Source organism: Sinocyclocheilus grahami, unplaced genomic scaffold (assembly GCF_001515645.1).
Source record: "Sinocyclocheilus grahami isolate Dianchi unplaced genomic scaffold, SAMN03320097.WGS_v1.1 scaffold347.1, whole genome shotgun sequence".
Taxonomy (NCBI): Eukaryota; Metazoa; Chordata; class Actinopteri; order Cypriniformes; family Cyprinidae; genus Sinocyclocheilus; species Sinocyclocheilus grahami.
In genome coordinates, this window is record NW_015505526.1 from 467,630 (window position 1) to 485,701 (window position 18,072).

The 18,072-nt window shown below is 36.1% G+C and overlaps 1 protein-coding gene across 1 annotated transcript in view; it reads left to right on the forward strand.

Annotated features, from left to right (window-relative positions):
- The window catches only part of LOC107548408 (CD109 antigen-like), a 25,949-nt gene that overhangs the window by 1,150 nt on the left and 6,727 nt on the right, over window positions 1–18,072 (forward strand). The window contains exons 2-25 of the mRNA XM_016229071.1: window positions 818–943; window positions 1,151–1,190; window positions 1,271–1,352; window positions 1,425–1,518; window positions 2,737–2,869; window positions 3,001–3,110; window positions 4,156–4,341; window positions 5,501–5,509; window positions 5,541–5,687; window positions 5,777–5,875; window positions 5,951–6,013; window positions 7,247–7,423; window positions 9,673–9,825; window positions 10,270–10,359; window positions 10,435–10,504; window positions 12,549–12,651; window positions 13,159–13,273; window positions 13,362–13,475; window positions 14,585–14,803; window positions 15,325–15,466; window positions 15,558–15,734; window positions 16,617–16,698; window positions 17,049–17,277; window positions 17,741–17,912. Coding sequence (XP_016084557.1) covers window positions 818–943; window positions 1,151–1,190; window positions 1,271–1,352; window positions 1,425–1,518; window positions 2,737–2,869; window positions 3,001–3,110; window positions 4,156–4,341; window positions 5,501–5,509; window positions 5,541–5,687; window positions 5,777–5,875; window positions 5,951–6,013; window positions 7,247–7,423; window positions 9,673–9,825; window positions 10,270–10,359; window positions 10,435–10,504; window positions 12,549–12,651; window positions 13,159–13,273; window positions 13,362–13,475; window positions 14,585–14,803; window positions 15,325–15,466; window positions 15,558–15,734; window positions 16,617–16,698; window positions 17,049–17,277; window positions 17,741–17,912 — 2,932 coding nt within the window. The remainder of the gene's footprint in view (window positions 1–817; window positions 944–1,150; window positions 1,191–1,270; window positions 1,353–1,424; window positions 1,519–2,736; window positions 2,870–3,000; window positions 3,111–4,155; window positions 4,342–5,500; window positions 5,510–5,540; window positions 5,688–5,776; window positions 5,876–5,950; window positions 6,014–7,246; window positions 7,424–9,672; window positions 9,826–10,269; window positions 10,360–10,434; window positions 10,505–12,548; window positions 12,652–13,158; window positions 13,274–13,361; window positions 13,476–14,584; window positions 14,804–15,324; window positions 15,467–15,557; window positions 15,735–16,616; window positions 16,699–17,048; window positions 17,278–17,740; window positions 17,913–18,072) is intronic.

Genomic DNA, 18,072 nt, shown 5'->3' on the forward strand with positions numbered 1-18,072 from the left:
GATATGCGTCCTGAAGTGCTGATCTGAATCAAATGATTCACAAACCTGCTTCGAAGTTCCGATCTGAATAATGATTCACGAACCCGCTCCATCATTTTAGATCGGGACTTAGTAGCCTATCACAAATCTTTCAGTTTGCACAATGATTCACGAACCCACTCCGAAGTTCCGATCTAAATCAAATGATTTGCAAACCCGCTGGGAAGTTCCGATTTAAATCAAAAGATTTGCGAACCGCTGTGAAGTTCTGATCTAAATCAAATGATTTGCGAACCCGCTGCGAAGTTCCGATCTAAATCAAAAGATTTGCGAACCCGCTGCGAAGTTACGATCTAAATCAAAAGATTTGCGAACCCGCTGCGAAGTTCCGATCTAAATCAAAAAGAATTGTGAACCCGCTGCAAATTTCCGATCTAAATCAAAAGATTTGCGAACCCACTGCGAAGTTCCGATCTAAATCAAAAGATTTGCGAACCCTCTGCGAAGTTCCGATCTAAATCAAAAGATTTGCAAACCCGTGCGAAGTTCCGATCTAAATAAAAAAGAATTGTGAACCCGCTGCAAATTTCCGATCTAAATCAAAAGATTTGCGAAGCCGCTCCGAAGTTGTTCCGATCTAAATCAAACGATTTGCGAACCCTCTGCGAAGTTCCGATCTAAATCAAAAGATTTGCTAATATGGTCTCATACTCCTTGGCAGTCAAAAGTGTCTGAACACCTTAAAATAATTTTAGAACTACTGGAAGAAAATGAACAGATACATCAGCAGTGTCAACATGAAATATATGGATTGTTTTTGTGTTTTTAATGTGAACAGGATCCCAAGGGGAATTTGATTCGACAGTGGCTGTCTGTGGATGGTTTTCTAGGTGTTGTTTCGAAAGAGCTGAACCTCTCTCAGAACCCGCCGCTCGGCCCGTGGAAAATTGTAGCTGGAATCAATGTGAGTTGTGTAAAAACTTGATAGGAAAGTTACTTTTTTGAACTTTTGGCCTATTATTCAAGCTATGTAGGAAAAATAAATGAGCAAGCACAACAATTACTTCACATCAGACTGTTTTTAAAACCTGTAAGTCTAAAGTATAAATCTTTGACATGAAATTCTATTTCTGTTATTATAAATTACACTGTTATTTTTGTGTTAATGCAGGATGTTGTACATGAGAGAGTGTTCACTGTGGACTACTATGGTGAGATTTCACATACGCTGCATATCTTTTATGATCTATGTTTTGTCCAGAGAGCAGTCTTTATTAGCATTTGTTTACAGTGCTGCCTAAATTCGAAGTGAAGGTGGACGTCCCCTCCGTCCTGCATTATGAAGACATACTGACCGGGATGGTCACAGCCAAGTGAGTGTTTGTCCTGAACAGTAGTCTTATTATTTAATAGAAACACAAAATTCATACTTTCTCGCTTCTAAGGTATTTTTATGGGAAGCCCGTCAGTGGAATGATGTCTGTCACATATGTCCACTTTTTCGATGGCCTTGAGAAGCGTTACCAACTTAAAGAAACAGTGAGTACAGTTTCAGAAGAATCATCTACATTTGTAAAATGATGCACCTTTTTTTCAGCCGATACTGATGAACAACAAATCTATTATATTAATTGGTATTTATTTTTGTATATTATAATCACACTCACATACAGGCTAAACACTCTTTGGAATAATTGGATGGGAGGTGGCAGCGCATTACAAAAAATGTTTGCTGAAGGGAAAACTGCGGACCTGGCAACCCTGGCTTGAACTACAGGTGGTTCATTGGGTCAAATAAAACCAGCATTAAAGTGTTAGTTCACCCAAAAATGAAAATTCTGTCATTAATTACTCACCCTCGTGTTGTTCGAAACCCGTAAGACCTTCGTTCATCTTCGGAACACAATTTAAGATATTTTTGATGAAATATGAGGGCTCTCTGACCCTCCCATAGACAGCAAGGTAACTACCAGGTTCAAGGTCCAGAAAAGTACCAAGATGATCGACAAAGTAGTCCGTGTGACATCAGTGGTTCAACTGTAAAGTTACAAAGCTAAATACTTTTTTGTGCAAAGAAATGACGCGAGCGTGTGGCGGCGCATAATGACGTCATCACGCTGGATCTGGGTCAGCGCCGCCACACGCTCGCGTCATGGTACTTTCGTGAACACGCATCCACAAGTGACGCAGTAGAGATGAATATGTGGAATAAAGTCGTTATTTTTGTTTTCTTTGCGCAAAAAAGTATTCTCGTAGCTTCGTAACTTTACAGTTGAACCACTGATGTCACACGGACTACTTTGCCGATCATCTTGGTACTTTTCTGGACCTTGAACATAGTAGTTACCTTGCTGTCTATGGTTTCATCAAACATATCTTAAATTGTGTTCTGAAGATGAACGAAGGTCTTACGGGTTTGGAACAACACGAGGGTGAGTAATTAATGACAGAATTTTTCTTTTCATTTTTGGGTGAACTAACCCTTTAAGGGCGCTGCGTTAGTGCATTGTTATTGCTTTAACGTTAACAGCCCCAAATTAAACATAAGAGACATTTTCTTAACGCAAGTTGCTGTTTGACATATTTCCCCTGCTTTGATTGACAGGATATCGGCCCTGATCATAGGCTGCCAATGGTGCAGATAATTGCCCTATATCAGTTGGTACCGATTATTGGCCGATACATTGGTGCATCCCTATTTGAAACCCCATGCATTGTTTTATTAACTGTTAATCAGACTCATTATCTCTGGTGTAGATTGACGGTTCTGCTGCTTTCACATTTGATGTGTCGAACTCCAAACGGTTAGGTGACTACATATATTCCTATTACGATGAATATGGGCCCAGTGAATATGTCGACATTATCGTGAATGTCACAGATGCTACAGGTGCGTCCCGTCCTGCTTGCACCTGGCTATCAAACATTAATAACATGAACTAAAGTGCATTCAAATGAATACACAAATCGAGATGTCCTTTAAGGTTCAATTTGAGCTGATTTTCATTTCTCTTTCTGTAGGGTTAACCTACAACAGCAGCGCGAGGGTTTCTTTTGTGAAGAATAAATATATTCTGGAATTTCTGCAGCATCCACAGATCATAAAACCCTCCATGACCTTCACTGCTCAGGTAAAGACAGAACAAAAAAAAAACCAAAAAAAAAACAGCAGTGTTACATTTCAGTCCATATTTAGGGTAAACTGGGTGAATCAGGAAGTCATGCCTCACCCTAAAATCAAAAGAAAAATAAACAATTGTATTATACACACAAAAAATGAAATCTATTTTTACATTAAGAATTAACATTAAGGTTGGCGCCGATAGCTTTGTGGGCAGCGTGTCGACAAACAGCACCATTGCGCTATAGGCATCCCAGGTTCCAATCCCGACTCGAGGACCTTTCCTGATCCTGCCCCCCTATCTCTCTCCCACTTCGCTTCCTGTTCATTCTGATCTGTCCTATCATAATAAAGGTGAAAATGCCAAAAAGAATTAACATTAAGAATGAATGTATTGTGACATTATTTTCATGACAATTAACTAAAATTGTGTGATGTGTCTATGTATCATTGCCATAATGCAGGTATGTTTTATTTACGGATTTTCTTTATTACACAAAATTACTGTAGTACAAAAAAGCCCACAATGATTTATAAATAATACAGATTTACATAAGATATAATTACATATTATTGACAGTAAAACCACTTAGAAAATACACTAAAACGTACAAACAACATCTTCTCAATTGCGCTCGGCAGCATCCAGTTCATACTCAGCTCATTATCCTAAGGTTTTCTTAGTGGATTTTAGTGTTTATTATAATTTTTTCACATTAATGTCAGTATTTTAATAATATATCAATATTTCTCACATTAAGGAGAGTTGGGACGTGTTAGTTGTCATGAAAATTATGCCACAATGCAAAAAATGTAATGGTTCTAAAGAATAGGCTTCATTTAAATTAAAGGGTTTTTATCAAAATAATGTCATTATGCAAACATATTCTAAAAAAAAGAGAACAATACAGTTTTGTTTTCTTTATGCATTTTCTTGTATTTATTGATTTGGTTTTGTTTTTTGTTTATTTATTTAAACGTTTAATTTTTGTGAAAATTGACCTGACATGACCGATAGATTCATCCTTTTTTCCCCAATATTTTTATTTTATAAGCTGAAGTTAAGCACCTATGACAGCCGGCCGCTGTCAGCTGAAGAGCAGAGCAGAAGCGTGCGGCTGGCGGTGACCCAGAACAAGTTCAGCCCCTGGACGTGGACGTGGAACAGCGAAGAATCCCCAGAGCCTCGCACAACAAACGACAAACCAACGACCAGCTTCTCTCCCATTTACGATATTCCAGTCGAAAATATGGATCTTCCTGTTACTGCTGATGGTGTGATGTCTTTCCAGATTCACCTCTCTGACAGCATTGCCACACTTGATATAGAGGTGCGAACACTTCATCCATGCTTTCCACCGCCTTGATATCGCTATGCATAAAGCATGCTGACCTCTCTTCCTCCTGATGTTGCTTTCAGGCCCGGTTTGAAGACACAGTCCAGCGTCTTCAGCTCTACAGGAGTTATTCTTCACCGAGCAGATCCTACATACAGCTTCACAGAGACAGTGAGCCTCAGGTACTCAAGCTGTTTGTGTTTCATGCTGCTATTTTTGTTTTCATTGTGTCTTCACTGACAGAGTGACTTTTGCAGGTTGGACAGCCGCTGGTTTTGACTTTGGAGAGCAATTTTAACCTGACAGAATTTCACTACCTCGTAAGTATTTTGGATAAAGCGATAACCAAAAACGTAACTATTGAGCCAGTACTGATAAACTCTGTAAGAGAAACCTCCATTTGTCAATCAATCAATCAATCAATCAATCAATAAGAAGTCGGAAAGTTCTAACAACCTTTTTGAAGTAGGAGATTTCATGATGGGTTTAAATTCTGCAATTTATTTAGAATTATTTATTAATTTAGAAGAAATTACAAAGAATTTGTTTTACTGAAATTATATTTAATTTATTTAATTATTTGTAATACATTAAATGTATTTGTGAATATTATAATTTTTTCACATTAATGTCAGTATTTTAATAATATATCAATATTTCTCACATTAAGGAGAGTTGGGACGTGTTAGTTGTCATGAAAATTATGCCACAATGCAAAAAATTTAATGGTTCTAAAGAATAGGCTTCATTTAAATTAAAGGGTTTTTATCAAAATAATGTCATTATTGTCATAATGGCAAACATATTCTAAAAAAAAGAGAACAATACAGTTTTGTTTTCTTTATGCATTTTCTTGTATTTATTGATTTGGTTTTGTTTTTTGTTTATTTATTTAAACGTTTAATTTTTGTGAAAATTGACCTGACATGACCGATAGATTCATCCTTTTTTCCCCAATATTTTTATTTTATAAGCTGAAGTTAAGCACCTATGACAGCCGGCCGCTGTCAGCTGAAGAGCAGAGCAGAAGCGTGCGGCTGGCGGTGACCCAGAACAAGTTCAGCCCCTGGACGTGGACGTGGAACAGCGAAGAATCCCCAGAGCCTCGCACAACAAACGACAAACCAACGACCAGCTTCTCTCCCATTTACGATATTCCAGTCGAAAATATGGATCTTCCTGTTACTGCTGATGGTGTGATGTCTTTCCAGATTCACCTCTCTGACAGCATTGCCACACTTGATATAGAGGTGCGAACACTTCATCCATGCTTTCCACCGCCTTGATATCGCTATGCATAAAGCATGCTGACCTCTCTTCCTCCTGATGTTGCTTTCAGGCCCGGTTTGAAGACACAGTCCAGCGTCTTCAGCTCTACAGGAGTTATTCTTCACCGAGCAGATCCTACATACAGCTTCACAGAGACAGTGAGCCTCAGGTACTCAAGCTGTTTGTGTTTCATGCTGCTATTTTTGTTTTCATTGTGTCTTCACTGACAGAGTGACTTTTGCAGGTTGGACAGCCGCTGGTTTTGACTTTGGAGAGCAATTTTAACCTGACAGAATTTCACTACCTCGTAAGTATTTTGGATAAAGCGATAACCAAAAACGTAACTATTGAGCCAGTACTGATAAACTCTGTAAGAGAAACCTCCATTTGTCAATCAATCAATCAATCAATCAATCAATAAGAAGTCGGAAAGTTCTAACAACCTTTTTGAAGTAGGAGATTTCATGATGGGTTTAAATTCTGCAATTTATTTAGAATTATTTATTAATTTAGAAGAAATTACAAAGAATTTGTTTTACTGAAATTATATTTAATTTATTTAATTATTTGTAATACATTAAATGTATTTGTGAAGAATGTGAACCTGCAAATGTATTATTTTACATATGAATACATATTAATGTTTAAATATTAATAATAAATTAATTAAATATAATGTTATTTAGTTTTTCATATATATTTTGAAGAAAATCAGACATTTAAAAATAAAATACATTTATTTTGCATTGCAGACTAAATCGTGTTTAATCTGTAAAATCATGTCACTAAGTCCAGTACCACTGTAAAAAAATATTTTTTTACACTTTTGCATAGTACTTATTACGGAAATAATATACTTCAAATGAATATACAAACTGAACGTGATGTTTTCCGTATATTTGCAAAAAAAGAGAAAATGTATTATATTTTAAATTAATATTAAATGCAATTATTTGAACTTAAGATTGCTTTTTTGATCAGCTTAAGTAGGACTTAAGTACATCTTTATATGTAATTTCATAATTACGTTTTTGTCTTTGAAATATGGTTAAAGTGTACTGCTGAATGTACTGACTGGTGTTTATGGTAAACTAAAATATACTTCTATGTCTAAGCTTGTTTTTAAGCATGTATTTAAATATATTATTTTTACTTTATATTTTGTATTATATCACATATCTGTAAATATGAAGTTGCTATGTAGTTCATTTAAAATGTAGTATATTTACCAACTTTAAATTTAATATTGAATAAAACACTAGTTAAATTAAATTAAATATAATTAAATGCTTTGGATGTGTTGTGGTATGTTAGTACTTCTTTAGAGCACAACAAAGCATTATTAAAAAAATATTAAAACATTTTTATTTTTATAGGCTACTTTTTGTTTCATTAATATTATATGTATAGTTGTTTTATATACATACCTTGAAGATTAGAAGTACACTACAAGTGCACATTCAATATGATTAAGCACAAAAGGATGTCCCGTTAATGACATTTGTGAGAATGAGCCTGTTTTGATGGATGTGTTCTGCAGGTGATGTCCCGCGGTCGGGTGGTGGATGCTGGGACGGTACATTCCTCCTCCTTCAGTCTGAACACAGATCACTCTTGGACTCCAGTGGCTTGTGTGGTGGTGTACCACACGCTTCCAGATGGAGAGATCGTGAATGATGCTCTGCAAGTTACTTTCACTCAAGTCCTGAGAAACACGGTAAGAGTTCAGCACGGGATATATAAATGTTTGTAAATACAACATTAGTAAAGATTAAGATGGAAATTCATAAATGTGATTGATTTTATTTCTAAATTAATTCAGTACTTATGTAGTCGTTGATTTAGCCTATTTTTGTTAGGCTAAAACCTTTGTTAGGCCTATTTTTTCTTTATGAATTTTGACATGCTGAATACAAAAATCACATTACTTTTTGTGTATCATTAACAGTGCTCAGTGCTAAAACTAAAAACAAAGATGTTGACAACTTATACAAACTAATCTGTTATTACAAATGACATGGTCGGAGAGATCGTGAATGATGCTCTGCAAGTTACTTTCACTCAAGTCCTGAGAAACACGGTAAGAGTTCAGCACGGGATATATAAATGTTTGTAAATACAACATTAGTAAACATTAAGATGGAAATTCATAAATGTGATTGATTTTATTTCTAAATTAATTCAGTACTTATGTAGTCGTTGATTTAGCCTATTTTTGTTAGGCTAAAACCTTTGTTAGGCCTATTTTTTCTTTATGAATTTTGACATGCTGAATACAAAAATCACATTACTTTTTGTGTATCATTAACAGTGCTCAGTGCTAAAACTAAAAACAAAGATGTTGACAACTTATACAAACTAATCTGTTATTACAAATGACATGGTACATGCATAATACTGAGCTAACAACAGTTTAACATAAACAGCTTCCAAAAGCGAGTCAAGTGTACATTGTATGATGTTTGTATTTTATGACTAGCCCCACAGTGTTCTGGAATGTTCCGGAATGTTCCAGAAAGGACTAGAATATTATAGAATGTTACAGAAACTAAAGCAAAACATCTTTAGAATTAGTGCAAAAGGAGTACAAAAACGTATCTGTACTAAACCAGTGTTTCATAATTAATGACTTACCTGACCTAAATATTCATCCAAATATTTATGCTATGTACAATAATAATTAATAGGGCTGGGTAAAAAAATATCGACATCTCGATTTTAATCGATTCTCATTTTTACGAAACGATATCGATTCTGAAATCCCAAGAATCGATTAGTCTAACCTGTTTTCAGTTAACAGATGGAACATTGAAGCGCACCTCCCATCCTATAAATCGCAATAAGCATTGTGCGTTGGTACTTTTAATATGTCTCAGATTTTAAATTCTGTCCATTGTATTGCAGTATTCAAACAATAAATGCCGTTTTGTTGCTGTTTAATGTGGAGTGACAGATCGCTGTAGACGCGGCAGCGCAAGACGCACGTGAACTGATCATCTCCTCCACATTAATACCAGTTTCAGCACAAAATAAACATGACTAAACATCTGAAGTTAAAAGAAAGTGTACAACTTTGCAATCCGTATCCTGCCTTGTAAACAATTCATGTAACATCACATTTACCTCAGAAAAACATATTCGGTGACCATAAACTCATTAGTCAGCCAGAAGAATAAACTGTAGAGAGGAGCATTTTGCTAAATATATGCACCATATAACATTCATTATTTAAAAAAAAATTCTTTAATGTTTTATTTATGTTTGAATAAATCCGTCCCAAGTTTTTATGACAGCCACTATTTAAATGTGTATATTTAAAAAAACTAACTGAAGTAATTGTAACTTAATTATTATAAAAACTCTATTAAGTGCAATTTAAGCAGTTGTACAGCACAAATGAGTAAATTTTAACCTTCAATATTATAGTAATGTAGCACCAACTGACTCTCATGTATATTTTACAGCATTAGTTTTTTCCTTGAGAAAAATTGGTATGTATTGTACTGATATGTATCCAAAATAATCGATATTGAATCGAATCGTGAAATTTGGGTCAAAACCCAGCCCTAATACTTAGCACCACAGAAGTACAGAAGAACCATAAAATAATTTAAGTGAAACAATTTTTTGTGACATTGTGTAATAAACAAGATAAACAAGTATGTATCATTTACAGTATATATTTATATAATAAAAATGATTTGTTTTATTATAAATGATATAAAAATAAATGAATATAAATTGTGAATGAATATACATACACAGTGTGAACTGAATGTAATGTTTTTTGACATTTAATCACATCTTTTGCAATAAAAAAAAAAATGTATTGTAGTTTAAATTTGCATGAACTTCAGTCATTTGACCGTTGAATTATTCTAGTTTTTCACTCTGAAATTTCTCACATTATTGAAGTAATGTGGCTTGTAGTGTCATTATAGTAATGATACTTGATCTCATTTGCAGGTATCTCTGAGCTGGAGTCAGGATCGTGCCGAACCAGCAGATTCCGTCTCTCTCTCCGTGTCTGTATCCGAGCCCGGATCTCTGCTGGGAATTCTGGTGGTGGACAAAGCAGCATTGGACTCCAGCAAAGACAATGGCATCACAGAGAAGACGGTAATATGATCTTATACAGGTTCGAGATCATTGACATCAACACGGGGCAATATGGAGATCCTTTGTTTTCCGGGTTTCTCACCTCATTTCTTATCTCGTTCAGTGTATTGAGTTTTAAAGTGTGGGAAATCATCAGACGATTGTTTTTCCCACAAAAAGGTCACGTGATAACTAAAACTGGTCATCCTATGTAACCAAACGCGGACACCACGCCCGCGTTTCACTTTTAGACAAAAGAAAGAAACCGAGAGGAACTGTGTTTATCAGAACTAGGTGAACAGGATTGATGCTGCAGACAGCATTGTGTTGTTCTGAATTCAAAACAATGGCCGGTTTGTGGCGGCCAAACAGCAGCTTGTTCTATTCAAATGATGTCAGGCATCACAAAAACTGATCAAAACTAATCTAAGATCAGCAACATGAGCTTCTGTGTGTGTTTTTCAGGTGCTGGAGGAATTCATGTCGTATAGCAGAGAGATGACCCATGCGGATTACAGCAGCGTAAAATTGGGAGATCCGTATTATATATTCATGGTAGATTTTTATCTCAGGAACAGAACATGTCTCACTTGTCCGCACAGGGTTTACGGTTGTTGTTTTATTCTGCAGACGTGCGGCGTCACGGTTCTGACCGATGCCAAGCTGGATCAGGAAAGGAGTCAAATATTCTTTGCGTTCCGTAAGTCTTAAGGCTGAATCTACCCTAGCAACCACTCAGAACACCATAGTAACCATCAGTGTTGGGAAGGTTACTTTGGAAATGTAATAGGTTACAGATTACAAGTTACCCTATTAAAAATGTAATAAGTAGTGTAACTATTTCAGTTACTTTATTAAAGTAATGTAACTGATTACATTTGAGTACTACTTTTTTTTAAACTATTTTAAATCGCTAATGAATGTTTTCAACTGTTATTCATTTTCAAACATGTAAAGCAGGCAGGGTTAACCTTACAGTAGCGCTCAGCACTGATTACTGTCAGACTTTCAAAATCCTTCATCACTTGAATTAAGATTAGAAAAATGTTATTTTAAAGCACAGCCACCACAAAATCAGCACCTCTTTTTACTTTGAGATCATTCTGAGGTTATACACTGATTTAAAATCATAACGAGATACAGTTTAATAGCTATGATACTGATTTGGAAATCAAATCTTTGCATAGCTATGACTAACAATGCCTTATTAAAAAATAAAGCATATACATAAACCCAAATAGAAAATAAAACAGTTATCGAATAAACGTGTTCTATTCTGTGTCCTAAACTCCTTAAACATGTGTACCCCTTTTGTAATTGTTAACATTATTCTAAGTAACTGTAATTTAATTACACAGATTACAGTTACATTTATTTAGTAATTAAGTTACGTAACTCTGTTACATGTAACTAGTTACTCCCCAACACTGGGAACCATCTAGTACAGAGGTGCCCAAGCTCAGTCCTGGAGGGCCGGTGTCCTGAAGAGTTTAGCTCCAACCCCAATTAAACACACCTGAACCAGCTTATCAAGCTCTTAGTAGGCATACTATAATCTTGAAGGCAGGTGTGTTGAGGCAAGTTGGAGCTAAACTCTGCAGGACACCGGCCCTCCAGGACCGAGTTTGGGCACCCCTGTTCTAGTAACACCCTGGCAACCAATCAAAACAGAGTGACATCATGTTGATGAGTTTTGCGCTCATTTCCTTAAGCTGAGGTGAACAGGGTCAAATTTAGATATCATCGTATTTCCCTAGCTAATTAATCACAGTACATTAAGACATGCAAATTAGGCATGATGTAATTAAATATGCACTAATTAGCATACTTCTCAAGAAATAGATAAAGCCATTTTCAAAATTCTTGTTTCATTTTGCCGAGTTAAAGGTTTTTACAGAAGGGATTTTGAATCTCTCTTTTTTTTATCACTCCATAAATCAGATACTACTGTCAACAGCCAGATTTTTTTTTAAATTTTACCACGTTTTAAAGGGGTGGTTCATTGCGATTTCACGTTTTTAACGTTATTTAGTGTGTAATATTGCCTTTTAAAGGATTAAAATGTTATATAAATCAGGTGAATTATATATAAGCAAACACCTCTGTAAAAACCTTCAGAATATAGATATGAATAAAACGAATCAGTTCGGTGTATATAAGTGCTGCTGAAGTGGAGGTTTCTGGCTCAATCCAGGAGAAAAACTCATTTTGAGAAAACAGATATGCATAATAATTTAAATCGACATTGATAATAATCAGAAATGTTTCTTGAGCAGTAAATCAGCATATTAGAATGATTTCTGAAGGATCATGTGACACTGAAGACTGGAGGAATGATGCTGAAAATTCAGCTTTGATCACAGGAATAAATTACATTTTTTAAATATATTAAAACTGAAAACAGTTATTTTAAATTTTAAAAATATTTCACGATATCACTGTTTTACTGTATTTTTGTTCAAATAAATGAAGCATAAAATACATCTTTACCATATTCTTTAATATATATATTCCTAGATTAGTATTTCTGCAATGTCTGTAGACTATAGTCACATGAGGAATAAAATAAACACTAAAATGTGTATTTCAAGTGTTTTCTTTCCACTGGTCTAAAAGAAATGTAATGATGCAAGATAGTGTAAAATCTTGAAATTGACCAGTACATGAAAAAACAATAGATTTGCCTGTAATGTCTTGCATTTTCATAACCATTTTCTCACTAACGCTCATATGTTCCACCGCAGGGCCGGAAATCCTTATGAATCAGCAGGATAGCGGTGGTTTTCAGGAGCCCAGAAAGCGAACAGACTTTCCTGAAACCTGGATCTGGCTGGATGCTAATGTGAGGTACGAGGACATATATGTCTATCTTTGAGCTGATTTTAACTTGGAAATAACAAGAAATCACACATGAGATCTGTTTAATATCCAAGTTGTTTCTCCTAGACGGCAATGAGTGAAGCAACGTTTGCTTCAGCATCATTACTCCAGTCTTTAGAGTCACATGATCCATCAGAAATTATTCTAATATGCTGATTGTTGTGCTGCTTCATATTTTTGTGTAAAGCATGATACAATTTTTCCAGAATATGTCAATAGAAAGTTAAAAAAGAACAGCATTTATTTAAAAATAGATTTTTTTAATATTAGAAATATCTTTACTGTCACTTTTGATCAATTTAATGCACCCTTGCTGAATAAAAGTATTAATTTCTTTGATCTGAAGTCAGAAAATGAAGTTTCAAATGAAGTCGGCGTCTCAATTTTTTCCCCTAAGAATGATCTGAGCTTCTATCGACGTTTGTTTTATGTCAACAATTTACTAATTTGTGTCTGTTCTTATTTATGTTGCAGTAATTCTGCCTTGGATTCCTTCCAGTTCACCGTGCCGGACAGCTTGACCTCCTGGGTGGCCTTTGCCATCGTGATGTCAGAGAATCTGGGTTTGGGCATCAGCGCTCCTGCAGAGGTGACGCATCATGTGCAATTGATCTGTCACTCAGCGTTTCATATATATAATACAGATAATGATTATTAAAAAGGAGTTTCTTTCCCAGTTGACTGTGTTCCAAGATTTCTTCGTGTCACTGAATCTCCCGGCGTTCCTGATCCGTGGGGAACTGCTACTGCTGGAAGTCAATTTATTCAACTATATGGATGTAGATATGGAGGTGAGATTTGTGTTTGTAAAATAGTCAGTACTGTGTAGTTCGGAAGTATCGAAACTTTGAATTATTGATGCTAGAAAACATATTTATTAGTGTTTGTTATAGGAATAGTTCACCCAGAAATGAACACTTGCTGAAAATGTACTCACCCCTCAGGCCATCCAAGATGTAGTTTGTTTCTTCATCAGATTTGGAGAAATGTAGCATTGCATCACTTGCTCACCAATGGATACTCTGCAGTGAATGGGTGCCGTCAGAATGAGAGTCCAAACAGCTGATGAAAACATCACAATAATCCACAAGTAATCCACACCATGTTAATCAACATCTTGAGAAGTAAAAAGCTGTGTGTTTGTAAGAAACAAATCCTTAAACTTTAAACCATTGCTTTTAACTTTAAACTGTCGCTTCTGGCCAAAATACTATATTCTATAATACGTAATAATGCTTCCTTCAGCGAAAAAGGCCTCACATCAAAATCCACCCACATATTTGTTTGGAACTGTTTTGACATGTAAACGGTGCTTGATCTGTGCATATTTCTCTCCTGATTCAGACGAGACAACATATTTAACGGGAAAAAGCAATATTATAGATAGAGAACTTGTTTTTTAGCCAAACATTTTTTAAAATTAAAAACATCTTAACAATAGAATTGTTTATTATAACACAGACCTTTTCATTTCACAAGACGTTAATTGATGGACTGGAGTGGTGTGGATTACTGTGATGTTTTTATCAGCTGTTTGGACTCTCATTCTGACGGCACCCATTCACTGCAGAGCATCCATTGCTGAGCAAGTGATGCAATGCTACATTTCTCCAAATCTGTTCCCATGAAGAAACAAACTCCTCTACATGTTGGATGGCCTGTGGGCGAGTATTTTTTTTTTTTTAGCACATATTCATTTTTGGGTGAACTGTTTCTTTAAGGCAGCATCATTATCAAAATTTGTGTTAGTTATTTGAACAAACCACTGACTCACAGTATTAAACCCTGGCACACAAATAAACAAAAGTAAACATTTTTTGTGAATTTTTATTTGTGAATTGAAGTCAGCTAAATGACAAATGACCTGAAGCTCTCTTCATGTCTTCTTTAACTGTCACAGGTGATGGTTGTGGTTGCAGAAAGTTGGATGTTTGAGTTTGTGTCACCAGACAATGGAGGATTTTCCTTGGACAACGTGAGGAAAGCCTTAGTGTCGAGTCAGAACATCACATCGCTTCTGTTCCCCATCAGAGCCACAGCGCTGGGAGAGATTCCCATCTCCGTCAAAGCCACGTCTGTCTACTCTTCAGACTGGGTCTACAAGACGGTTCTTGTCAAGGTGATTCATTTCAGTATAATATTTCACCCCAAAATTAAAAGAGAAAAATCGTTGGCCTATTTTGCATAAAGAAAATTAAGGTTATTTTGCAATTATTTATGCATTTATTCGTTCATTTATTTATCTGTTTATTTATGGATTTATTTATTATTCATGACTACAATGCTTGTGGACATTTTTAGCTTTTTTCTCATTGTGTCTGATGCTTCTATATTTTTTTAAAGCAATGGAAAATCTGTAATATGTTAATGTTTTTATTTTAATAAATTAAAGACTATTTATTTGGACATTTCACGACAATTTGTGCCTCATGTGTTCATGACTTCAATGCATCTGGACATTTTTAGCTTTTTTTCCCCTCATTCTGAATGATTCTATTTATTACAGCAAACCAAATCTGTAATACACTGGTGTTTTAAATAAACTGAAGACACTCCAACAATGTTTAACATGTGCAACAGCCTGGGAAAGTGGAAAATCCTACTAAACTTTTTTGTTGTTGCTGAATGATTTTTCTCTAGCCAGAGGGACTGGAGCAATCATACTCTCAAACCTTGTTTCTGGAGTTTCAACTGAAGCAGAACATGCTGACTAGGACAATGTCGTTTAGTTTTCCTGCAAATGTGGTTCCTGACAGTCAAAGGGCCAGTGTGTCTGCTGTGGGTATGTGTCCTCACTCTGTATTTCTATTCTAAGAGGACAATATTTTGCATATTGAGTGCAAACATCTCTCCCCTGTATGTGTATGTTGAAGGTGACATTCTGGGCCCATCCATTGGCAATCTGGACTCTCTCATTGAGATGCCTTATGGTTGTGGAGAGCAGAACATGATCCATTTTGCTCCAAATATTTATGTTCTCCAGTACATGAGAATCACCAAGCAGACTGATGAACAGACCAGAAACAAAGCTATGAGCTACATGATGGAAGGTAAACGCTGTGTAGTCTAGTTGAAATGCTTGTGGACATTTTTAGCTTTTTTTCTCATTGTGTCTGGTGCTTCTATATTTTTTTAAAGCAATGGAAAATCTGTAATATGTTAATGTTTTTATTTTAATAAATTAAAGACTATTTATTTGGACAGTTTTCACGACAATTTGTGCCTCATGTGTTCATGACTTCAATGCATCTGGACATTTTTAGCTTTTTTTCCCCTCATTCTGAATGATTCTATTTATTACAGCAAACCAAATCTGTAATACACTGGTGTTTTAAATAAACTGAAGACACTCCAACAATGTTTAACATGTGCAACAGCCTGGGAAAGTGGAAAATCCTACTAAACTTTTTTGTTGTTGCTGAATGATTTTTCTCTAGCCAGAGGGACTGGAGCAATCATACTCTCAAACCTTGTTTCTGGAGTTTCAACTGAAGCAGAACATGCTGACTAGGACAATGTCGTTTAGTTTTCCTGCAAATGTGGTTCCTGACAGTCAAAGGGCCAGTGTGTCTGCTGTGGGTATGTGTCCTCACTCTGTATTTCTATTCTAAGAGGACAATATTTTGCATATTGAGTGCAAACATCTCTCCCCTGTATGTGTATGTTGAAGGTGACATTCTGGGCCCATCCATTGGCAATCTGGACTCTCTCATTGAGATGCCTTATGGTTGTGGAGAGCAGAACATGATCCATTTTGCTCCAAATATTTATGTTCTCCAGTACATGAGAATCACCAAGCAGACTGATGAACAGACCAGAAACAAAGCTATGAGCTACATGATGGAAGGTAAACGCTGTGTAGTCTAGTTGAATATTTCTGAGACAAAGAGCAAATGTCCTTGACTTATCATATATATTCTGTTTGACTGTAGCTTATGAACGTGAGCTTTCCTACCAAAGGCTTGATGGCTCCTTCAGTGCTTTTGGAGACAGTGATGATTCTGGCAGCACATGGTATACAGAAACACATTACAGCTTAAATTCTACCCTAAAATTCTGAGCAAATACCATTTTTATTCCACTTCATTCCTCTTTTCAGTTCAGTGCTGATTATAGATCTGATGGATGAAAAATGATGTGTGTGTGAATGATTGGAGGTGTGTTTTGTGATATTCAGGCTGTCAGCGTTCGTGCTCAGGTGTTTCCTCCAGGCTCAGGACTTAATTTCCATCGACCCGATGGTGATGCAGAGGATAGCAATATCAAACATCTTCATTCCTCTTTTCAGTTCAGTGCTGATTATAGATCTGATGGATGAAAAATGATGTGTGTGAATGATTGGAGGTGTGTTTTGTGATATTCAGGCTGTCAGCGTTCGTGCTCAGGTGTTTCCTCCAGGCTCAGGACTTAATTTCCATCGACCCGATGGTGATGCAGAGGATAGCATATTGGCTACTGGCTCATCAGAACGCTGATGGTTCGTTCGAGGAGCCGGGTCGGGTCATCCACACAGAGCTCCAGGGAGGACTGGATGGGCCGGTGTCTCTCACGGCATACATCCTTATAGCGCTTCTGGAGGATGCTGAATACAGGGTGAGTTAGAGAGACTGAATGATGGAACGATAGACAGTCAGACAGACAGACAGACAGATAGATAGATAGACAGATAGATAGATAGACTGAAAGACAGACAGATAAATAGATAGATAGATAGGTAGACAGACAGACAGACAGATAGATAGATAGATAGATAGATAGATAGATAGATAGATAGATAGATAGATAGATAGATAGATAGACTGATAGACAGACAGACAGACAGACAGATAGACAGATAGATAGATAGATAGATCGAAAGATCGAAAGATAGATAGATCGAATGATAGATAGATAGATAGACTGAAAGACAGACAGATAGATAGACAGACAGACAGACAGACAGACAGACATAGATTTATAGATTGATCGATAGAACGATTGAATGATAGAATGATAGATCGATTGAACATAGGATGGATGGATTGATTGATTGAAGATCTGTTTGTGTCTCTGGTAGAATGCATTTGAAGGCAGCATTTCTTCTGCCGTGAGTTTCCTGACGTCTCGACTGGCTCAGAGAATCTCCAGTAACTACAGCCTGTCTTTAGTGACCTATGCTCTGTCACTGGCCAACAGCACCGCCGCCCCATCTGCCCTCACCGAGCTGTTGAACAGAGCACTAATTGTTGGTAAATATCCTCTGGATTTATACTCTAAAGACAGCACGCCACAGATGTGAAACACACACAAAGCTAAAAATAACCTGCAATTTTCCTTTAAAGGGGTCAAATGATGCTATTTTAAAGATCATTATTTTGTGTATTTGGTGTAACAGAATATGTTGACATG